Genomic DNA, 24,843 nt, shown 5'->3' with positions numbered 1-24,843 from the left:
GTAATACTGACACATAATCACACACATAGGTTGGACTTGATGGACGTGTGTCTTTTTTCAACCTCACCTACTATGTAACTATGCAACTATATACATATACACATACACATACACAAACACAAACACACACATTTATTCATCAGTTTAGGCCGATATATATTCTTCTACATATTTTTGGTTAAAAAAAAAAAAAAAAAATCACAATCACAATAGGCATAAATTGGTTTGCGCAAAAGTTATCGCGTCTACAACTATAGGATAGATTTAGGGACTTTATTTTTCACTAGTAATGGTGACGATCTGCGATTTTTAGCAGGACTGCCACATTGCGGCAGAGAAATCTGACCCCAAATGACAGTTTTTGGGGTCCAGTGACATTATTACATTGATCGGTGCTAAAAAATACACTGATCAATGTAAACATGACACTGGCAGGGAAGGGGTTAACATTAGGGGGCGATCAAGTGGTTAAGTGTGTTCTAACTGGGACACGACAAATTACTGTTCCTGATCACTGGGAACAGAAGATCTGACATGTCCCCTGTCAGAACGGGGAGCAGCTTGTTTACACTGGCAGATCCCAGTTCTGCCTTTGTACCAGGCAACAGCAGATCGCCCGACCCACGGGCATGCTTCCCGAAGGAAAGCTAATCTGCCACCATATAATGACAGCGGCTGGTCTACAAGTGGTAAAAAAATATATATTTTTTACATACTATACTTGCTTATAGCATTGAATTTCACTGCTGTAAGCAAATATTTATACTGAATGATAGCGTGTAGACACCATTTTAGTTACAGCTAATCACATGGTACAAATGGGCAGTAATTGGCCCTGTCTGTACCATGTGATCACTGACCAATCTCAGCTAGCAACAGAGTTGTATACAATGAATAGCATGAAAGGAAGCCATTCATTGTTTACAACTGTCATGTGATCTGCTGCAATTAGTCACAGCGATCACATGACACTGTCAGCGGGTCCGTATAGTGATCAGTCATCCGATGTGTCCGGTGGACACAGCTGGTGACGGATCGCGCCAAGACGCAGCCTGGAGTGAGCGCACTCTCAGGAAAAAGGCATAGGACGTCCTCCTAGAACAATAGGGTTCCAGGGTTTTACAATGAATTTTCTAGGAAATAAGCCAAGGGTTAATGGTATCTTCAGTGTCAGAAATACACACAGGACACACACACATGGTATGTGTCTACCAGACTTGCAGCCACTGTTCAGTACTCAAGTCTAAGTATAAGCTTGCAATCTGTTGTATACATGAAAGCACAAAACACTTAAAGTGTTTGTTACCCCACCATTTCATATTCCTGATACGTAGCTGCTGTACCATGTACTGGTGTGAAAAAGTTGTGTGTTCTCGTTGTATTGCTTTTCAGTTTCATGGAGTACAAGAAGACTCAGGGCCACTCAATGAGATTGGAAAAGAAGCGGTTTAACCTTAAACTGCGTAGAGGATTTTTAACAGTCAAGGCAGAAAGGATGTGGAATTCCAACATTCGGTGGCGTCAGCGGTAAGTATTGATAGCTGAAAAAAACTCTTAGATGGGCATTTTAGTGAGCACAGTATACAGGGATATGGTATACGATTTTAGACATGACCGCGCACACACACCCACACAGATTGAACTGGATGAACTAGTGTCTTTATTCAACCTTACTATGTAACACACCTGTGTCAGTTCTCTAGCTATGCTGGGAACTCAAGTGTGTTCTCCTCCAATGATCAGACAATGACACTCACCCCCTGAACAGCCTTACACTTGGAAGCTCAGTATGCTGCTGCTTCTCCTCCCTCAGCTTTTATGCAACCGAGAACAGAGGGAATGTGATCATTTATAAAAAAAATAAAAAAAAAGGGAAAAAAGGTATTTTATGTTTTTTGTTTTATATCTATACAAATAAGTTTTGCCTTTCATTTTATCAGTTTAACCACTTGCCTACTGGGCACTTTCACGCCCTTCCTGCCCAGGCCAATTTTCAGCTTTCAGCGCTGTCACACTTTGAAATGCGTGGTCATGCAACACCGTACCCAAACAAATTTTTTATCTTTTTTTGGGGACAGATAAGAGCTTTCTTTTGGCAGTATTTAATCACCACTGTTTTTTTTTTTTTTTTTTTGCTAAACGAAACAAAAAAAATTTTTTTTTCCTTCAAATTTAAGATTCTTAGTTTCTGTTATAACATTTTCTAAATAAGTATTTTTTCTCCTTCACATATGGGTGCTGATGAGGCTGCACTAATCATCAGAACACCAATGATTAGTGCACTGATTAGGAGTGTAGATGTCCTGTGTGAGGAGAGAACTGCCGATAACCGGCAAATCCTGTTTACACTGATTAGCTGTGATTGGACACAGCTGGTTACATGGTAAAGAGCTCTGTGATTGGCTCTTTACCCCCATCTGTGATCAGCTGTGTCTGAAGGAGGACAGCCATAGTGCAGGCATGAATTGGTTAAAGCCAACAATGCTCCAGAAGATTCAGTAGCTTGGCAATCTCATTAAGATTAGGCCAAATTGCACCTAAGCACAATGCCCAAATTTATACAATATATAGCGGGTAAAGATAAAAAATAAAACATTCTACTCCCAAAAAATCTATGCCATGTTCACACCAAGCAAATGCAGCATATTTATGCAATTTCCCAATATAGTATATTTTTTGCATCATTCCCTACATACAGTATATTAGAAGTGGCAAAAGCTCCAGAAACAAAATGTGTCTGCATTATGTTTACATAGGAAGTAAAAATTTAGCATTTGATTCCAGACAGCACTATGGGGCATATTTATAAAGTAGTAATTGGGACTTTCACAAACATTCACTAACAGTAAATCCATCACTGTCACAGAGAGAAAGAAAAGCTCAATTCACACCTGGGTGTTTTGGGATCATGTCAGAATCACTGTGATTCTGCCCACGATCTCAAAATGCACTGCAATGGCAAAATGCAGGTTCAGGTGCCATTATTTTCAATGGCAACTAAAATGCGGTGCGGTTTAGCCGTGCAAATCCCATTGTGCGACACCCGAAAGAAGCTCCAGCGACAAACGCAGCAAAATTTCCCCGAGTTTTAGGTGCCCAATAATGGCTCCCGAACCTGCATTTTGCCATTGTAGTGCGTTTTGAGATCGTGGTCAGAATCTCAGCGATTCTGCTGCAATCCCGAAACGCCCAGGTGTCAGTGAAGCCTTAGAGAAGGTGTCCAGGCTTCTCTAAGGCCCCAGCTCTTAGGAATGGCATTTACTTTTAAATATTAAAACTGTCTGACAGCTGTACTTTCAGGGTGTGCCAAAACAGAACACAAATAGTCTAGAAATAATTTTATTCATGCATTATAATGCCAGCAGCTGAAGCAATCATACCAATTACCCATTAGAATCTCTCCAATTTTATTGATCCAGTATATTTTTTAGTGAACTGTTGCAAGCCCTAATGAAGAGGTATCCTTTTAGCCCTGAAATGTGTTGGCTTTTTATGATACACGAGTCTGAATAAATCTAGATATGGACTTGATATGTTCTGCCTTTGGTGCTTTTCTCCATGCATACTCAGTCCCTACTCAAGCAAAATGATGAACTTCGACCACCACTCCTGGGAGAGTTGCCTATATGTAATCATTTCCTCTACAATGCTAAAGACCTGAATGAATTTATATACTACTTTAAGAGATCCAGTATACCACACCTTCATCCACTTCCTGAGCTTATTTACATGGCTGTATAGATATGGACATTGCTATATTTTGACAACAAAGGATGGAAGGTTGATGTCTTGTCAATTTAAAGTGCTCTATTGCAACAGTTTACATTAACAAACTAAATTTATTAAGACAAGCTTATTTTAAAGCGGAGTTCCACACAAACATGGAACTTCCGCTTTTCGGAACCCTCCCCCCCTCCGGTGTCACATTTGCCACCTTTCAGGTGGGAGGGGGGTGCAGATACCTGTCTAAGACAGGTATTTGCACCCACTTCCGGCATAGACTCCCATGGGAGTCTATGCCTCTTCCTGTCCCTCTGTGCTGTCTCCTGGGAAACACACAGCTCCCAGGAGATAGCGGGGACCAGTTACGATGCGCAGCGCGACTCGCGCAAGCGCAGTAGGGAACCGGGAAGTGAAGCAACGTTTCACTTCCTGATTCCCTCACCTAGGACGGCGGCGGCAGCTGCCGAGAACCGAGCGGGTTCTCGGCGTCGCCTGCCGACATCGCTGGACCCTGGGACAGGTAAGTGGCCATTTATTAAAAGTCAGCAGCTGCAGTATTTGTAGCTGCTGGCTTTTAATATTTTTTTTTTTGGCGGTTTAGGTGGACTCCCTCTTTAATGTTTCAATTTATGAGCTAATAAAAACCTGGGAGAGTCAATTTTTGTATTTGGCTCATGGTCTTTAAAAGAAACACTTCTGCAATTACCTTTTAGCTTGATTCCCTTGCATTTGTAATGCATAAAATGAATACTCGAAAGTTTCACATTTTTAAAAATCTTCTCAAATAAAGCACTTAAGATTATCTCTCCCAATAAGCAGCCTAATAAAAACAGTACAATCTTTCTTTGGGTATTTGGTAGATACAGCCGTTTGGACCAAGGAAAGAATTTTTAGCAGAGAGAACAAATGAACTCTAAGTACAATGTTTATCATATGATGTGTAACTTAAAATGCATTAACACTTCCAAGAATTATTTTTACTGGTATTGACCATATTACACAGAATGCAACGAGTAAGTTCAAGAAGAATAAATTAAAAGAAAAGACTGCAGCAGAATGTTGGCACAGCTTACCGGATTACGTGTAATGTTGGGAAGAAAGGTCTTTGCTCTTTTAGGCTAGAGATAAAAGCTATCAGTCTGCTGGATTCAGGTGTATTAAGTTCAGGCAGCTGAGTCTATTGCAAAGAAAAGCAACAATAAAATGTATTAATTTATGAGCTTTAAAGTACTTCCAACACAATCCATTAAACCCATAATAGTCTTATAGACTTAAAGCGGAGTTCCACACAAAAATGGAACTTCCGCTTTTCGGAACCCTCCCCCCCTCGGGTGTCACATTTGGCACCTTTCAGGGGGGAGGGGGGTGCAGATACCTGTCAAAGACAGGTATTTGCACCCACTTCCGTCATAGACTCCCATGGGAGTCTATGCCTCTTCCCGTCCCGACCACGCTGTCTGCTGGGAACACACAGCTCCCAGCAGAGAGCGGGGACCACTAGGGACGCGCAGCGCGCATGCGCAGTAGGGAACCGGGAAGTGAAGCCGCAACGCTTCACTTCCTGATTCCCTCACCTAGGATGGCGGTGGCAGCTGCCGAGAACCGAGCGGGTTCTCGGCGTCCCCTGCCGACATCGCTGGACCCTGGGACAGGTAAGTGGCAATGTATTAAAAGTCAGCAGCTGCAGTATTTGTAGCTGCTGGCTTTTAATATTTTTTTTTTTTTGGCGGTGTGGGTGAACCCCCCGCTTTAAAGGATTCATTTATTAACAGAATGCAAAAAAACTATATTTAAAAATGACTCACAAAAACAATTACTAATTCGATTTCTTTAGCTCCTTTTAGATACTTGATACAGCGTTTTAATTATCCGTCGTCAGTTACAGCACACTATTCATTTGTTATGAAAACAGCCTAAAATTAAAACTCCAGTCCACTGAACAGGAAGCAAAGTACAGTGCATCTGGAAAGTATTCACAGCGCTTCACTTTATCCATATTTTGTTATGTTACAGCCTTTGTCCAAACCAGGTTAAATTAATTATTTTCCTCAAAATTCAACAAACAATACCTCATAACGTGAAAGAAGTTTGCAAATTTATTAAAAATAAAAAACGTAAAAATCACATGTACAGTTACTATAAAAAGTCTACACACCCCTGTTAAAATGTCAGGTTTCTGTTATGTAAAAAAAAAAAAAAAAAAAAAAAAAAAACGACAAAGATAAATCATTTCAGAAATGTTTCCACCTTTAACACGACCTATAAACTGTACAACTCAGTTGAACAACAAACTGAAACTTTTTTTTAGGTGGAGGGAAGTAAAAAATAAAAAACTAAAATAATATGGTTGCATAAGTGTGCACACCCTTAACCACTTCCCGCCCAGCCTATAGCAGAATGATGGCCGGGCGGTGGTTCAGTTATCCTGACTGGGCGTCATCTGACGTCCAACAGGATAACATGCTGGCGCGCAGCAAGGCGATCGGAGGTGCTGTGTATCAGTCTGACACACTACATCTCCGATCGTGGTATGGAGCCCCTGATGGAGGCTCCTTACCACGTGATCAGCTGTAACTAAATCACAGCTGAACATTGCGTGAACCAGAAAGTGCCGGTAAACTACATTCCTCGGTTCGCGCTGACAGGGAGAGCCGATTGGCGGCTCTCCCTGTCAGGAGGGGGGGGGGGGGGGGGGTCTGTACTGATAATCAGCACAGCCCCATCAGATGTGCCACCACAGCTGCCAGTCAGTGCCTCATCAGAAACGGCTGTAGGTGCCCATATCAGTGCCCACCACAGTGCCCTACAGTAACACCTGTCAGTATCTCATCATCAGTGCCCATTACAGCCGCCTGTCAGTGCCCATCAGCACCTCCCATTGGTGCCCATCAGTGCTGCATATCAGTGCCTCCTCATCAGTGCCGTCAGTGAAGGAAAAAACTATTTTATAACGGAAACAAAGAAAAAAACTTTTTTCAAAAATTTTGTTTTTTTTAGTTTGTTTAGCAAACAATAAAAACCCCAATGGTGATCAAATACCACCAAAAGAAAGCTCTTTTTGTGGGAAGAGAATTATAAAAAATTAGTTTGGGTGCAAGTGTGGCATGACCGCGCAATTATTCAAAGTACGACAGCACTGAAATCTGAAAATTGTCCTGGACAGGAAGGGGGTGCAAGTGCACGGTACTGAATACTAATACGGAACTAATACTTTGTTGAAGCACCTTTTGATTTTAATAAAGCACTCTTTTTGGGTATGAGTCTATCAGCATGGGACATCTTGACTTGGCAATATTTGCCCACTCTTTGCAAAAACAATCCAAAACTGTCAGATTTCGAGGACATCTGCACACAGCCCTCTTCAGATTACCCCACAGATTTTCAATGGGATTTAGGTCTGGGCTCTGGTTGGGCCATTCCAAAACTTTAATCTTCTTCTGGTGAAGCCATTCTTTTGTTGATTTGGATGTATGCTTTGGGTCGTAATTATGCCGAAAGATGAAGGTCTTCTCAATGGTCAGCTTTCTAGCAGAAGCATGACGGTGTTGTGCCAATATTGACTGGTATTTGGAACTGTTCATAATTCCCTCTATCTTGACTAAGGTCCCTGTCCCAGCTGAAGAAAAACAGGCCCAAAGCATGATGCTGCCACCACCCCCATGTTTCACTGTGGGTATGGTGTTCTTTTGGTGATGAGCAGTATTGTTTTTGCCCCAAACATATCTTTTGGAATTATGGCCAAAAGTTCAACATTGGTTTCATCAGACCAGAACACATTTTCCCACATGCTTTTGGGAGACTTCAGATATGTTTTTGCAAAATTTAGCCAGGCCTGAATGTTTTTCTTCGTAGCCCAGACATATGAAGAATACAGGAGATTGTGGTCACATGTACTACACAGCCAGTACTTATATTCCTGCAATTTCTTTAATGTAGCTGTAGGCCTCTTGGCAGCCTCCCTGAGCAGTTTTCTTCTCGTCTTTTCGACAATTTTGGAGGGACGTCCAGTTCTTGGTACTGTCACTGTTGTGCCATGGTATATCTAATGCCTTAGAAATTATTTTGTACCCTTCTCCTGACTGATACCTTTTAACAATGAGATCCCTCTAAAGTTTTGGAAGTTCTCTGCAGATCATGGCTTTTTCTGTAGGATGCAATTAAGTAAATGCCAGGAAAGACCTACTAGAACAGCTGAACTTTATTTGGGGTTAATCAGAGGCACTTTAAATTATGGCAGGCATGTACTGACTCCTATTTAACATGAATTTGAATGTAATTGCTTAATTCTGAATACAGCTACATCCCCAGTTATAAAAGAGGGTGTGCACACTTATGCAACCACATTATTTTATTTTTAACCCCCCCCCCCCCTTAAAATATTTCAGTTTGTTTTTCAATTGAGTTGTACAGTTTGTAGGTCACATTAAAGGCGGAAAAAGTTCTGAAATGATTTATCTCTGTCATTTTTTTTTACATCACAGAAAGCTGACATTTTAACAGGGGTGTGTAGATTTTTTTATATCCACTGTACATAAGTATTCACAGCCTTTGCCATAACGCTCAAAATTAAGCTCAGGTGCATTCTGTTTCCACTAATTATCCTTAAGATATTTCTACAACTTGATTTGAGTCCACCTGTGGTAATTTCAGTTGATTGGACATGATTTTTGAAAGGCATACACCTGTCTATACAAGCACAAACCAAGCCATGAAGTCCAAGGAATTGTCTGTAGACCTCCGAGACAGTATTGTATCGAGGCACAGATCTGCGGAAGGGTATAGAAAAATGTCTGCAGCATTGAAGGTCCCAATGAGCACAGTGGCCTCCATCATCCTTAAATGGAAGAAGTTTGGAACCACCAGAACTCTTCCTAGAGTGGGCCGCCCGGCCAAACTGAGCAATCGGGGGAGAAGGGCCTTAGTCAGGGAGGTGACCAAGAACCCGATGGTCACTGACAGGGCTCCAGCATTTCTCTGTAGAGAGGGGAGAACCTTCCAGAAGAACCACCATCGCTGCAGCACTCCACTAATTAGGCCTGTATGATAGAGTGGCCAGACGGAAGCCACTACTCAGTAAAAAGGCACATGACAGTCTGTCTGGAGTTTGCCAAAAGGCACCTGAAGGACTCTCAGACCATGGCAATATAAATTCTCTGGTCTGATGAAAGATTGAACTCTTTGACCTGAATTGCAAGCGTCAGGTCTGGTGGAAACCAGGCACCGTTCATCACCTGGCCAATACCTCCCTACAGTGAAGCATGGTGGTGAGAGAATAATGCTGTGGGGATGTTTTTCAGTGGCAGGAACTGGGAGACTAGTCAGGATTGAGGGAAAGATGAATGCAGCAATGTACAGAGACATCCTTGATGAAAATCTACTCCAGAGCGCTCTGGACCTCAGACTGGGCGAAGGTTAATCTTCCAACAGGACAACGACCCTAAGCACACAGCCAAGATAACAAAGGAGTGGCTACAGGACAACTCTGAATGTCTGAGTAGCCCAGCCTTAAACCAGATTGAACATCTCTGAAAGATCTGAAAATGGCTGTGCACCGACGCTCCCCATCCAACCTGATGGAACTTGAGAGGTCCTGCAAAGAAGAATGGGAAAAACTGGCCAAAAATAGGTGTGTCGAGCTTGTAGCATCGTACTCAAAAAAGACTTGACGTTGTAATTGGTGCCAAAGGTGCTTCAACAAAAGTATTGGACAAAGGCTGTGAATACTTATGTACATGGGATTTTTTTTTTTTTCATTTTTTATTTTTAATAAATTTGCAAAGATTTCAAACAAACTTCTTTCATGTCATTATGGGGTATTATTTGTAGAACTTTGAAGAAAATAATGAATTTAATCAATTTTGGAATAAGGCTGTAACATAACAAAATGTGGAAAAAGTGAAGCGCTGTGAATACTTTCTGGATGCACTGTAACTGCTAGACTGGGTCAGTAACATTCAGGGGGTGTGGGCAAATATGCAAAGGACAATTGTTCCAAAGGTACAGCTGTTCTTAAAAATGTAAAATATAGTTCTTTCATCGGAGAAGGAGTTTCAGTAATAAATTATGGTTGGAGGTAGGAGATATCGGGCCAAATAGTTCATTCTTTATGCGAGCCACTACTTGCATATTAAAGCACCTCTAATTTTTAAGGCTCCTGGTGGCTCTTGAAAGGAATCTCAAGATGCACTGGCAATGATGCTGACCTTCCATTTTTTTTATAATCAAATTTAAATTTTTATTATAAACTTCAACATTTCCATCCAATATTATACATTCTTGTATTCCACATTTTACATTAAGAACACCCAAATAAGCCTTACAAGAAAGAACTGAGTACCAAATTATCTCGTCGAAAATTTACCAATTATACTACCGCCCCCCCCCCCCCCCAAGGAAACAAAAAAAAAAGGAATGTTCCTCGATTCCCTCCTCCTCCCTATCATATCTGGAGTAAATCTACTCCATCCCTTCCATCCTCCTACTCCATTCCTTCTACTTTGAGTCATGTTCCCTCCTACTGTGCCCTTCTGTGTCACAAAGAAAAAAAAAAAAAAAGTGTTTAATTCCCTCTCTACCAAAACCTCATGTAATATAAGAGGCCACTAATGGCCATTTTGTAAAGGAAAAAAAAATAGTTATATCATGTGTTAAAATATTATCAACCGTATTGACATGTAAACATCCCTCTTGACCTACTCCTCCCCCACTTTAAGTGACAACCCCATAACTCCACAAAAGAAAAACTGTGTGATGCCTTATGGTGACATATACAATCTCTATCATATTTCCACTTTAAAATCCCTGTTCTCTTGTGATCTACCGTGATCTCCCTACTCCTTATCCCCCCCTTCCCTCCCCTCACTACTTTGACTCACTCTCGCTCTTCTCTCATTAGGAGAAGGCATTTCGCTCCACACTGTCAGAGCACCAAACAAAAAAAACTCCTAAATTGGTCAATCCTATTCAAGGCTAGTCAAGGTTCATAACTAGACTCTTTATTCCTTTATGGCTAAAACCACAGGCAACTATACTAGGGTTCCAATGGGTCTACTACACCCTTTGCCCTCCCATTCCATGTCTCTTCTCCTTCAGCCCATCTCAGGTACACACTGTATCCATTTAATTGGTTGAGTGTAAGTGTTCTAAAAGAAAAAAAAAAAAAAAAGGAGCACCGTAAGTTTACCATGTCTTGAGTTAATGCTGAGTAATTTGGAACTCCAAGAACTTGAGTAATGAAATTCTGTCCACTGTTGCATCCCACCCACAGGAGCATAATCTAACAAACAAAGAAGAATACATTAACAAAGACCTGTTGCAGCCAAATGAACAGTTGACTGAAAAGGTACCAACGTGAAAACTTATGACTATCACTATATTGAAAAATAAAGTTTTTCTACATTTGTAATAGGGCTGCAACTAACTTTTGTTTTTTCATAATCGATTAGTTGGCCAATTATGGTTTTGATTAAATCGGATAAAAAAAAAAAGCTTGGTGTATAATTCAGTTAATATGTAAAAGTTAAAAAGAACACAATGTATTTTTGAATACTTATACGAAGTGGTAAATCTAAATAACCAGCTTTATGGTTCGAGAACAAAATATTTAATCTATTCTGAAAATAAGAGACAGAAGAGATTTATATACTATTAGAGGTTGAATTTGGTACATATCATTAGACTCCGATTAAAATTCTTATTTTTATTAAAGAAAAAAAAAAAAAATATATAAAGGCCTAAAAACACTAGTTTGCAGATTTTCAGACCAGACTAATATATTATGCATGACGGACTCCCTTGGCAATAAGAATACACACACAGAATATACAGGGTATTTTAATTGGAAGCTACATGAAGGGTGGACAAGAAATATAAATTTTATATTTAAAATAATTATATCCATAAAAAAAAAAAGGTTTTGTTTTTTTTTTAATGAAAAAAAAAAAAAAAAAAAAAAGTTTCAGCCTTTAGTACTACTTCAATACAATGCACAATACTGGTAAACGTTTACTTTACACTGGACATTTTTACAGCGGCCGTTTTTGGCTTCAGATGTTTTTTTCTACAGTCAATAAAACTCTCCATGTTATCCTATGTGTTCATTCACACATAGGTTGTTATCAGCAGTTTTTGGCTGGGGCGTTTTTTTGGCTTTAAAAAAACCCCAAAACTAGTGGGTTCTGAGGGGAGTTTTTCACCGTTTTCAGCTGTAAAAACACTCTAACGTAAAAAAAAACTGCTGATAAACGCCGATAAACGCTCAAAAATACAGCTCACCAGCGGTTTTTGATCCAAAAAAAAAAAAAAAAAAAGCTAAAACACGCTAACGCGGAAAAACACTATAAAGCGCAAATAAACGCTAAAAACCACTATTGCAAAAACTGTGAAAAACTCACTGCAAAGCTACAGGCGTTTTTATAACGTTAATTTAACGTCCAGTGTGCATGAAGCCTAAATGTAATTGTAATGCCTTATATTGCCTCCAGCCACCCTCCAGCTTCTCTGGGTTTAGATTCTGATCTTGTTTTACACAAACCCTAAAGCGATTGTGAACGTTGGATTTTTTATTTTCTTTAAAAAAACTTGTCATACGTACTTGCTCTGTGTAATGGTTTTGCACAGAGCAGCCCTGATTCATGTATGGACAGTGTACCGCACTGTATATACTGACCTGTATGAACGGTGTACTGAGCTGTATTTCCAGAGATGTAAACAAATAATGCATTCTGTATGCAGGCCAACTAATCAATGAAAATACTTGACAACTATTTTTATAATCAATGTCAATTAGTTGTTTCAGCCCTAATACCTAACAAGTTTGTAATATCTTTGCTACCATTAGACTCCTTTCACACTGAGGCGCTTTTGGGCTAAAATAGCGCCTGTAAAGCACCTGAAAAATGTCTCTCTTGCAGTGTCAGTGTGAAAGCCTGAGTGCTTTCGCACTGAGGCGATGCGCTGGCAGGACGTTAAACTCCTGCAAGCAGCATCTTTGGAGCGGTGTATACACCGCTCCTAAAGCGCCCTGCCCATTGAAATGAATGGGCAGCACCACTGAAACACTGGCAAAGTTCCGCTGCAGTGGCGCTTTGCAGGTCGTTTTAACCCTTTTCCGGCCACTAGCGGCCGAAAACCTCCGCAAAAACTTAATATACCGTAAAAATAGAGGCGCTTTACCGCCGATGCCCCAGTGTGAAAGGGGCCTTAATAAATGAATGAAGGGTGTTCTTTAGATTCAAGTGACCAGGCAGCATATTTTAGTTACTTATTTTAACACCCACTTACACACAAGTTAGCCACAAAGTTGGAAGACATGGTTGTCTATAACACTGCTCCTCTTAGTAAACTTTCAGTAGTGGAATGGTAGTGATAACAAAATAGCCCCCTACTGTACATATGTGCTTTTATAAAAGTCTTATAGTCTTGCACCCATACACAATCATGCAGGTAGATTTGAATACATTGGAATTATGCAAGCACAGGGATGATAATATGCAAAGAAATGCACTTTCTGATGCAAGTTTTAGGCCATCGGGACCCAGGTCTACTACAAAAAAAATGTACTGTAAAGTGGGACTGGATTATAATTTCAGCTCCTAAAAGGTATTTTCTATTGTACATACCGTCCCTGCATCCAAAAGATAAGCTCCATCTCTATTCAGCTTTTCTACGGACAGCTGAAGAATTGGTGGCTGAGGTATTGTCTTGTCGTTGATGTTAAGCGCTCCCTGCAACACAATGCAAAGTCATCAAAAGAAAGTAAAGTACATAGGTCATTAGAAATTCTATAGAATTCAATTTCTTTGCGTTTAAGCAAGATGCAAAGATCCTGTACTGTCAATATCACAAACCAAGCAATCAAGCAAGGGAATGCTTCATAGGAATACCTCATTTAAAGTGTATGGAAAAAAATGGTTTTGAATAAAATGTGAATGAGTTAGAAGCTATCAAATATTTTGTTGTCAATGTCCCTGCTAGTCGTCTCTGATATAAAAAGTGACAAGAAATCAAATATTTTTAAAGTGTTGCAGGAACAGGAGGCAAAAAGAATTCTTCTAAAGGGGCAGCCTGCTCTGGTGACAGCTAAGTGAGGATATGCCCTTGCTTTAAAGAGTTCTCCTCTTACTTCCTACTCTGTTCTGGGAAAGCCCCTGGCAGATTAGAGGCAATAAAGAAAAAAAAACAAACAAACCCTGACAGGGGTCATAACTATTCCCTTTTATATCCAAAACAAAAGTAAAAAAGAAGGAAAAAGGTTTGGGCTTTACATAAACTTTTAGCCAACATGAATTGTCACAGCAGCTTTCCTTCTACAATAAGATCGGCTTGATGTAGGGACTTTAGAGTTTCAGATCTCTGCAATGGAAGGGCAAAGATACGATTCTTGTGGTATTTAAATGTTCCGGGCCTGAATCCTGGACTTCCAGGTCATGTACTTTGATAGGAAGCTATTTTTTTAAATGGTCAGTTTTAACTGAAACATATTGAATGTTTGTCAGTTTATAAAACTGATCTTTTGTGTCAATGTTTTCATTACTTTTCATTTTAGAAATACTTAATACTTCATTTTAGAAATACATAAAACTGTGGAGCACTTTGAGCTTTTCTAAGACAGCCCAGAAGTTGCCACTCACTTACAGACTTGCTCCAGTTGAGACAGCCTAAAAGATCAGCTAGTAGCATAAAGGTACTGTGTGGGGATATACTTCTACTTTGGGTACAATTTATTTTAATAGAAAGCTTGTAAGGCACACCTCATCAGATAAATTATCCACTCTGTACAAGTTGGGATGGGTCATCAGCATAAAGTGAACAAGTGGCTGGCTCTTAATCTGACACATAGCATAAGTTCTCTCATCCAAGCTTGCATTTGTACCAGTCTGAAAGGCTTTCTGCAGATGGGAAAAACAAAAATACAAAAAGTAAAAACAAAAAATATATACAACATGATTAACTACTACAAAAATATGCTATATTATTGTTTTGGTTTCTACTTGCTAAAGCGGAGCTCCACCTAGAACAGGAGGTTCTGCTTTAAGGCTTCCTCCCCCTCTCCTGTTTGTGAAATTGAGCTTTTGGGGAGGAGAAGGGGGAAACGGGTGCCTGATTTTGACAAGCAGCCGCTCCCACTTCCGTTCCGACCACCTTAGGGGAACGTAAGTGGAAGTTCTCCTTCCCCTACCCTCCCAAAGTCTTCAAGGGACATGTCCGGTATCAGATGACTTCAGGACCAGTCAGAGAGCGCAGCTAAGCATGTGCAGTGGGCACCCAGCTGTGAAGCCACAAGCTGTCAAAGCCGGCTGCCCATAGTGAAGATGCCGGCACCAGTGAGGGAGGACAGAGGGCGAACATGACTGGAGTGAACACACTGCTGGGATCGTGGGACAGGTGAGTGGCTGTTTAATAAAAGTCAGCAGCTACAGTTTTTGTAGCTGCTGACCCTTTTAATTTTTACTTCAGAGACTGGAGCTCCGCTTTAAGACACATGACTGTTGCATCTGCATTTCCCAAACCACATTCAGTTGAAAGATTTGGACTTGCAATGCCTGGGAAGCATCAAGCATATCCCTGACTCTACACAATACAGGACTTCACATTATTATTCCCTACTGGCAGCATATGATCTATTCAATGCTGTGATATCTATTGTAAGCAGTAATGTTATATTGTATTGCAATTGTTGTATTGCAAGTATGCAAAATATTACTATATGTCCTTACTTACCTCTCCGAGTTCATTGACAGACACAGCCTTCCTTACTCGGAACCATATGGTTATATCGCCCCCTACAGGAGTAGGACACTAGGCAGAAAAAAGACTTGGCTATGCCCATGGGCAGACCTAGGCGATATACACCCCCTCTCTGCTATAGGCCTTCAGTTATGTAACAAGCAGTATCCGAAGTATTAAAACTCCATAGAGGGGCGGGTGCTGTGTCTGTCAATGAACTCAGAGAAACTGATTTTACGGTAAGTCAAAAATCCTATTTTCTCATTTGTTCATTGACAGACACAGCCTCCTTTATTCAGAACCATAGGGATATCCCAAAGCAGTGGCAAAAATGAGGAGTGGGGCAGCCAACATAAAAACAGGCCAACCAGACAACCTGGAGCTCAGCTAAAACAACTGGAGCCCAAACTGAACAGCAAGAAAAACCCTTCATGAGGTAAAAACCTTCGCAGCCTGCAGAACCTTACGGCCAAAAGAAGCATCCGCAGATGCCAGCACATCCACCTTGTAAAATTGTGTGAAAGTGTGCATCGACGACCAGGTGGCCGCCTTGCAAACTTGCGTTACTGACGCCTGATGATGAAAGGCCCAGGAGGCACTTAGTGCCTGAGTCGAGTGTGCTTTCACCGGGGAGGGCGGAACCCGACTCTTGATAGAATAGGCTTGAGTCACCGTCTGCCTGATCCACCTAGAAATGGTCGCCGAGGAAGCAGACAGTCCCTTCTTTGGTCCATCCGTGATCACAAACAGGGAGTCTAACCTTCGTAAAGACTCAGTGGCCGCCACATACACCCTGACAGCCCATACCACATCTAAGGTGTGCAAGGCACATTCCCTTGGATGTTGCGGCCTGGGACACAGAGAAGGCAAGATGATATCTTGATTTAAATGGAAATCAGAGACAACCTTTGGAAGGAAATAAGGACAAGGAGGAAGCACCACCATGCCCCTATGATTTACCAAGTAGGGTGTGCGACAGGATAGCGCCGCCAACTCTGACACCCTGCGAGCATAAGTAATAGCCACCAAGAAGGCCGCCTTCTGTGATAGCGTGAGCAGGGGAATTTCTCAAATATATTTTCAAACTGAGGCTTCTGTAGAACCGAAAGTACAAGATTCAAGTCCCACGGTGGCAAGGGGGATCACACCAGTGGAACGACATGTCGCACTCCCTGAAGGAAGGTATCCACCAGGGAATGCGAAGCCAGGGAGCGTTGAAGGAAAAAACGCTGACACCTGGCCCTTGACAGTACTCAAGGCCAAATTCTTTTCAACGCCTCTCTGAAGAAAATTCAAAATCCAACTCACCAAAAAGTAACGTGGGTGAAACCCCACTGACTCACACCATGAAATGTATGCTTTCTACGTCTGATAATATACCTTCCTGGAAGTAGACTTTCTAGCCTTGAGCAGCGTCGGAATCACCGACGCAGACAAGACCCTAACCTTCAACACCTGGCTTTCAATAGCCAGGCTGTTAAAGCCAGCGACGGTAAAACAGGGTGGAAGATCGGCCCTTGGGATAGCAGATCCTCCCTGAGAGGCAACCGTAAGGGGGTGTCTGCGACCAGACGCGCCAGGTCGGCATACCAGGGCAGACGAGGCCAGTCCGGGGCCACTAGAATGACCGGAACGCCTTCGGCCTCAATTCTGTGCAAAAGCCACAGCAGAAGCTTGAGATGAGGAAAGGCATAGATCAGACGATACTGGCCCCACGGAGCGACCAGAGCGTCTGAGGCGTCCGCCAGAGGGTCCCGAGACCTGGCCACAAATCTCTACACCTTCCTGTTGATTCGGGAAGCCATCAGATCTACCTCTGGAAATCCCCAGCGTAGACAGATCTGTTGAAATACAATACGACTGGTAAATATTGACATAAAGAAATATTGTTCAATGTCTTTTTTTGCTTGTAATTCTAATACACGTGAATACCTTTACAGTCTAGTTGTATCCTCTGAAGACGACCCGTTGGGGTCGAAACGCGTCAACATCTTACATATGAAGACCCATGTACCACTGTTTCTATGGTGTAACCAGTCACCGTGTATTTTTACTGTATATTGTTATGTAATTGGTGCGGTTTTTATTGTCTATTACTTTTGTACCACAGTTCATGCTCAGAGCAATTCTTGATATTTTGTGAAAATAAAAAAACTATTTACTACTCATTTAGTATACATTCTTTCTAATATTGTTGGCTGCTAAAAAAACCCTCCATGGGGGAAAATCCTCTTTCGACAAATCTCTACACCTTTCTGTTGATTCGGGAAGCCATCAGATCTACCTCTGGAAATCCCCAGACTAGACAGATCTGTTGAAATACCTCCTGATGAAGGGACCACTCCCATTGATCCAATACTTGACGACTGAGGTAATCTGCCTGCCAGTTGTCCACCGTCAGAATGTGAATGGCAGAGATGGCCGGGACGAAACGCTCTGCCCACCGTAGAATGCCGGCTAACACACTCCTTGTTCCTCCCTGGTGGTTGACATAGGCCACCGCCTTGGCATTGTCTGACTAGATCCGTATCAGGAGTCCTTGAAGTCAATCCGTCCAATGATCCAGACAGAGACTGATCACCCGGAGTTCCAAGATGTTGATAGATGGCCTGGATTCCTCCAGCGTCCAGTGACCCTGAGCCGAGCGCAGGCCCAGGACCCCCCACCCGGACAGACTGGCATTGGTGGTGACCACCGTTCAGTACAGCGGGGGAAAGGATTTTCCCTGCCGAAGAGCCGGGGAATGAAGCCACCTGATCAGGGACCGTTTGGTTCCTTGACTCAGCCGAATCTGACTGTCTAGAGACTTGCAACATTTGTCCCATTTTAACAAGATCTCCCTTTGCAGGGGTCTCATATGGAACTGAGCGAACGGGACTGCCTCAAACGTAGACACCATCAGGCCCAGTACCTGCATGCAAGTCCGCAGGGAGAACCACCTGCTGGACAGCAGCAAGCGGGCTGCCGCCGGTAATTTCTGGAGTTTGTCCTGCGGAAGTACCATTCTGGCCCGAGCAGAATCCAGAGTCAGACCCAGATAAACAAATTTCTGAACTGGAATCAATGCAGACTTTTGGTAATTTATCAGCCACCAAAAATCTGCAAGAGTCTGCACAGTGATCTCCACGTCGCCCCTTAGGGCCGCTGGGGACTCTGCTCGCGGCAGAATGTCACCCAGGTAGCCCAGAATAGCAATTCCCTGCTGGCGCAGCAGTGCCAGAACCAGGGCCAACACCTTGGTGAAGACCCAAGGAGCGGAAGCGAGACCAAAGGGTAACGCTGCAAACCGATAATGCTCCTCTCCCACAGCAAAGCGGAGCAACCGCTGGTGCTGTGCACAAATCGGAATGTACAGGTAGACATCCTTGATGTTGATGGAGGCCAGAAAGTTCCCCTGATGAAGAGATGCCACCACGGAGCGAATGGACTTCTGCACCCGCACATAGTGGTTCAGGGCCTTCAGGTCCAGAATCAGACGTACCGTACCCTCTCTTTTTTTGGGGATCGTAAACAGGTTTGAATAAAAGCCCTGGAAATGTTCTGACACCGGAACCGGGACAATCACCCCTTGGAGCAACAGGCCTTGCACCGCCCCCCGGAGACAGATTCAGATTGGACCGAAAAAAAATCTGCTTGGGGGCCAAGTCTGGAACTCGATCTTGTAACCAGACAGAATCACTTTGTGGACCCACTTATCGTTTATCAGAGAGGTCCACGGGCCCTGAATGCAGCGAAGACATCCCCCCACACAGACAGCGAGTGAGGGCGCCTCTTCATGCCGAAGAAGCCTTATCTGGGGGTCTGGAGAAGCCCGCTCTCAGTTTGCCCAACCAGGGCCACTTGGGACCTCCTGAGGGGGGCTTAAAAGACTGAGCCTTTGTCAGTGGACCCTGAGGGACGAAAAAAACTGTGTGCTGAGAAGGGCGGGCCACATTTCTGACTTGGCTCCTTCCCCTTCTTTGACTGTGGAAGAAAAGTAATCCTCCCCCCCCCCCCCGTGACACTCTTAATGATATCATCCAGGGTGGCCCCAAACGAATGATCGCCTTGAAAAGGCAGATCAGCTAGGGCATTTTTAGAGGCCTGGTCCGCAGTCCAACACTTCAGCCACAATACCCATCGAAGCACTACCGCTGAAACCGATCGCTTAGAAAGACAGACTGCAACCCCTGCACCAGTTGATCCGCTAATTCCGTGAAGGATGGAGGAAACTGGTCACCTTCCAGGTCACGGCGCAGCAGCTTCGCCCATTCTGTCAGCGCTTGCAACACCAGAGCAATAGCCAAAGCTGGCCGAAGCGCCGAACCCGCAATAGAGAACATGCGGCTCAGGAGACTCTGCCTTCCTGTCAGCCGGGTCTTTAACCACTTAAAGACCAGCCTCATTTTGGAATTTAGGTGTTTACATGTTTAAAACAGCTTTTTTTTGCTAGAAAATTACTTAGAACCCCCAAACATTATATATTTTTTTTCGAACACCCTAGAGAATAAAATGGAGGTCATTGCAATACTTTTTTTCACACCGTATTTGCGCAGCTACAAGCGCGCTTTTTTTGGAAAAAATTTCCTTTTTTTGAATAGAAAAATAAGACAACAGTAAAGTTAGCCCAATTTTTTTTATATTGTGAAAGATAATGTTACGCCGAGTAAATTGATACCCAACATGTCACGCTTCAAAATTGCGCCTGCTCGTTGAATGGCGTCAAACTTTTACCCTCAAAAATCTCCATAGGCGACGTTTAAAAAATTCTACAGGTTGCATGCTTTGCATTACAGAGGAGGTCTAGGGCTAGAATTATTGCTCTCACTCTAACGATCGTGGCGATACCTCACATGTGTGGTTGGACCGTTTTCACATGCAGGCACTACTCACGTATGTGTTCGCTTCTGCGCGCGCGCTCGTTGGGACGGGGCGTTTTAAAAAAAAAAAAAAAACATTTTTTATTGTTCTTATTTTACTTGATTTTATTTATTTTTACACTGTTTAAAAAAAAAAAAAAAAAAATGGCGTCACTTTTATTCCTATTACAAGGAATGTAAACATCCCTTGTAATAGAAAAAAGCATGACAGGTCCTCTTAAATATGAGATCTGGGGTCAAAAAGACCTCAGATCTCATATTTACACTAAAATGCAATAAAAAAAAAAAAAAATAATTTAAAAAAATGACATTGCAAAAAACTGATTTTTAAAACAGCTTACCTGTAAAATCCTTTTCTTGGAGTACATCACGGGACACAGAGCACCATAATAATGACTATGTGGGTTATACGCTTACCTTTAGGTTATTGGACACTGGCAACCAATAGTAAGACGATTCCTCCCATATAACCCCTCCTATACTGGAAGTACCTCAGTTTTGTAGCAAGCAATGACGATCCCAGAAAGAGGGGAGGGACCTCTGTGTCCCGTGATGTACTCCAAGAAAAGGATTTTACAGGTAAGCTGTTTTAAAAATAAGTTTTTCTTTATCGTACATCACGGGACACAGAGCACCATAATAATGACTATGTGGGATGTCCTAAAGCAATGCACCTGAGGGGGGGGGGGGACACACATTATCCCTAAGCCCAACGGGCCTGAGACTATAAAGCTGCCTGCAACACGCTGTGGCCAAAAACAGCCTCTTTTTGAGATCTTACATCCACCTGGTAAAACCTGGTGAACGTATGAACTGAACTGAAGACCAAGCGGCCGCTTTGCAAACCTGAGCCATAGACACCTGTTGGCGTACTGCCCATGATGCACTAATCCCTCTAGTGGAATGTGCTTTTAAATCCCAGGGTGGAACCCTGCGCTTTAATCCATACACCTGGATAGTAGTCTGACGAATCCACCTGGATATAGTTTAACTTGTTGCCGGCTGTCCTTTTTTAGGACCTTCAGGCAAGACAAAAAAAAAAAAGACAGTCAGTCTTCCGGAAGGGAGCTGACATTTCCAAGTAAACTTTTATCGCCCTCACCACATCCAGTGAGTGAAGCGACCTTTCCTCCCTAGTCTTAGCATTTGGAAAAAAAGGTAGGTAAAATGATATCCTGATTCAAATTAAATTTGGAAACCACCTTTCGGTAGAAATTCCGGACAAGGGCACATGACCACTCTGCCCTGATGAAGAATCATAAAAGGTTCTTTGCAAGAAAGGGCAGCCAATTCTGACACCCTTCTAGCTGATGTTATAGCCACCAAAAAAACTAATTTTCTGGTCAAAAGGACAAAAGGAATATGCCAAATAGGTTCAAACGGTTGACTCTGTAAGGCTGACAGTACCAAATTTAGGTCCCAGGGACATAAGGGTGGTTTAACCGGCGGCCTCAAGTGTGTTACACTCTTGACAAAGGTTCGCACCAAAGAATGGGATGCAATTGGTCTTTGGAAGAAGACCGATAAGGCCGAAATCTGTCCTTTAATTGTCCCTAAAGCGAGTTGCAAGTCTACTCCTGCTTGCAAAAAGGCGAGAACCCTTCCAATCGTATACCTACGAGGGTTCCATTTTCTTTCCTCACACCAAGAAATGTACGACTTCCAGACTCTATAATAGATAGCTCTAGAAACTGACTTTCTAGCGTTTATCAAAGTAGACAAGACTGAACCCATAATACCACGGTCTTTCAATATTCTGGTCTCAATAGCCAGGCCGTCAAATTCAGCAACCGTAAAGAAGGATGGAATATGGGCCCTTGAGACAACAGGTCTGGACAGCAAGGAAGGACCAATGGGTCCCCTACTGCCAACTTCACAATCTCCAAGTACCATGATCTCCTGGGCCACGCTGGGGCCACTAAGATCACCGGCTTTCGTTCCTCCTGTACTCTGCGTAATAAGTGCGGCAGAATTTGGATCGGAGGGAAGGCATATATCAGAGAATACTGATCCCAAGGAACTACTAATGAGTCTATCCCGACAGCAAGCGGATCCTTGGTCCTGGATACAAACCTGTCCAGCTTGGCATTGAATCTGGATGCCAGCAGATCCACATCTGGGGTCCCCCAGTATTGGCAGATCTGTAGAAAAACCTCGGGGTGCAGGGACCATTCCCCTGGCAACAATTTCTGGCGACTTAGGAAATCCGCCTGCCAATTGTCCACCCCCGGAATAAATACTGCCGACAGAAACGGCACATGTTTTTCTGCCCAAGTCAATATATGATCTACCTCTTTTTGGGCTGCCCGACTCCTGGTACCTCCCTCGTGGTTGATATATGCCACTACCATGGAGTTGTCGGACTGGACTCTGACAGGAAGACCCCGCAATCTGGATGTCCAGAATCGCAGAGCTAGACAAGCTGCCCGAATCTCCAATAGATTGATGGGCAGGGTCCTGTCTGGGACCATATTCCCTGAACAGACGCTTCCTCTAGGACTGCTCCCCAGCCGAGAAGACTGGCGTCCGTGGTTATGACTTTCCAGGCTACCGGTGGGAAAGATTTCCCTCTTTTCAAGTTGCTGGTTCTTAACCACCAAGAGAGGTTCCATAGAACCTGTGGAGATAGAACCATAGGCTGATCCAAGGTTCGAGCGGACTTGTCCCAGGCCTCTAGAATACTGTTCTGAAACACTCTGGAGTGGAACTGTGCATATGGCACTGCCCTGAAGGATGACACCATCTTGCCTAGTAACCTCATGCACAGCCAAATAGAAGGTGTTAGTTCTTTTTCACCTTCTGTACAAGTTCCACTATGGAGGCGACCTTTAAGGGAGGAAGGAACACCTTTTCTTGGGCGGTGTCCAAGACCAGACCCAGATACACCAAGGCTTGGGTTGGACAAAGAGCTGACTTGTCCATGTTTAGCATCCAACCTAGGGGTTGTAAAACCCGTACTGTTCTTGACACGTTTTGAACTAGTATGGGGCGAGAGCATTCCTTTAGAAGAAGATCTTCCAGATATCCTACTACGGAGATTTTCTGAGACCTTAGGGAAGCCAACACTGGGGCCAGAATCTTTGTGAAGACCCTGGGGGCTGTGGCCAGACCGAAAGGTAGTGCCACAAACTGGAAATGACTGCACTCTACAGCGAAGCGTAAAAACCTTTGATGTGGACCGAAGATCGGCACATGAAGGTACGCGTCCTTGATATCTATGGACGCTAAATAGTCTCCCTTCTTCAGGGATTTTATTATTGAACGAACTGACTCCATGTGGAAGGATCGGACGTCTACAAAGAAGTTGAGAGCCTTGAGGTCCAAAATGGGCCTTACTACCCCATTTGGTTTTGGCACGGTGAAAAGGTTTGAGTAAAACCCCTTGAATCTTTCCTCGTGCGGAACCATTACAATTGCCCCCTGCATCAGCAGATGGTGTAAAGCTAGGAATAGGCATCTTCTTTTCTCTGGATCCGACAGAATTCTTGAGTACAGAAACCGATTTGGGGGGGGGGGGGGGGGGAATCTCCCGGATCTCTATTCTGTAACCGTATTTTACAGTGGAAATGACCCATCTGTCTTGAACCAGTTCTTCCCAGGCCTCCCCAAACAGCCAAAGCCTGCCCCCCACCCACGAGAGCGCCCCTTCACAAGGTAGACTTGGAGCTGGGCTTGGGTGGCTTTTGGGTCCAGGGCTTTTTCTGACCCTGAGGTCTTTTAAAGTCAGACGGCTGAGGCCGTCGATACCGCTTAGGGGAAGAAGCACTAGGTCCTGGAGCATTAGGAATTTTATAAGAGGGTTGCTTCCCTTTCCTTTTAATAGGGAGTAGGGCACTCTTTCCGCCAGAGATCTTTTGGATATATTTATCCAGATCCTTGCCAAACAGGCGTTCTCCATGGAATGGAAAAGCTGCAAGTAGCCTTTTACATGGCGTCTCAGCAGACCAGTTCTTTAGCCACAAGACTCTGCGCATATGAATTGACAGTAACGCAAAACGAGACATCTGTTGGATTGAGTCTTTCAATGCATCTACTGCAAAACATAGGGCATGAGGAATCTCCGATAACTCCTCGGCAGTTTCCTCCTGGAAAGGTATGCTGCTTACCAACCTTTTAAAGTGATCCTTTAGGGATTGGCAAATCCCAATAGCTGCAACTGCTGGCTGAACTGCTGCACCAGCCACCGAAAAGGAGGCCTTTAATAAGGACTCTAGCTTTTTATCAGCCGGATCCTTGAATACCTGGGCATTACCCACTGGACAGGTTAAACTTTTATTTACAGAAGATATGGCAGCGTCCACCAAAGGTGAGTTCCATTTCTTCCTGAACTTCTCCTCCATAGGATATAAGACAGAAAACCTTTTTGGAGATAAGTATATCCTGTCAGGGTGCTCCCAGTCCGCGTAAACCACCTGCTCCAGTAACGGTTGCAAAGGGAACGCTTGGGAAATCTGCTGAAGTCGCAAAGATCCCAAAGTAGAACAGGAGAGTGCAGGCTCCTGAACCGGGGGTAACTTAAACCCAATTCGCACCA

General features: G+C 43.2%; 1 protein-coding gene across 2 annotated transcripts in view; it reads right to left on the bottom strand.

Annotated features, from left to right (window-relative positions):
• SEC24A (SEC24 homolog A, COPII coat complex component) overlaps positions 1 to 24,843 on the bottom strand; it is a 233,736-nt gene that overhangs the window by 13,186 nt on the left and 195,707 nt on the right. For both annotated transcript variants that reach the window (XM_073620800.1, XM_073620802.1), the window contains 4 exons: positions 14,475 to 14,612; positions 13,344 to 13,448; positions 10,907 to 10,999; positions 4,797 to 4,900 (listed from right to left, as the gene is read on the bottom strand). In XM_073620800.1, the coding sequence (XP_073476901.1) occupies positions 4,797 to 4,900; positions 10,907 to 10,999; positions 13,344 to 13,448; positions 14,475 to 14,612 (440 nt within the window). The remainder of the gene's footprint in view (positions 1 to 4,796; positions 4,901 to 10,906; positions 11,000 to 13,343; positions 13,449 to 14,474; positions 14,613 to 24,843) is intronic.

Source organism: Aquarana catesbeiana, linkage group LG03 (assembly GCF_042186555.1).
Source record: "Aquarana catesbeiana isolate 2022-GZ linkage group LG03, ASM4218655v1, whole genome shotgun sequence".
Classification (NCBI taxonomy): Eukaryota; Metazoa; Chordata; class Amphibia; order Anura; family Ranidae; genus Aquarana; species Aquarana catesbeiana.
The sequence above is the reverse complement of the archived record's forward strand: the minus strand, read 5'-3'. Positions and strand labels throughout refer to the sequence as shown.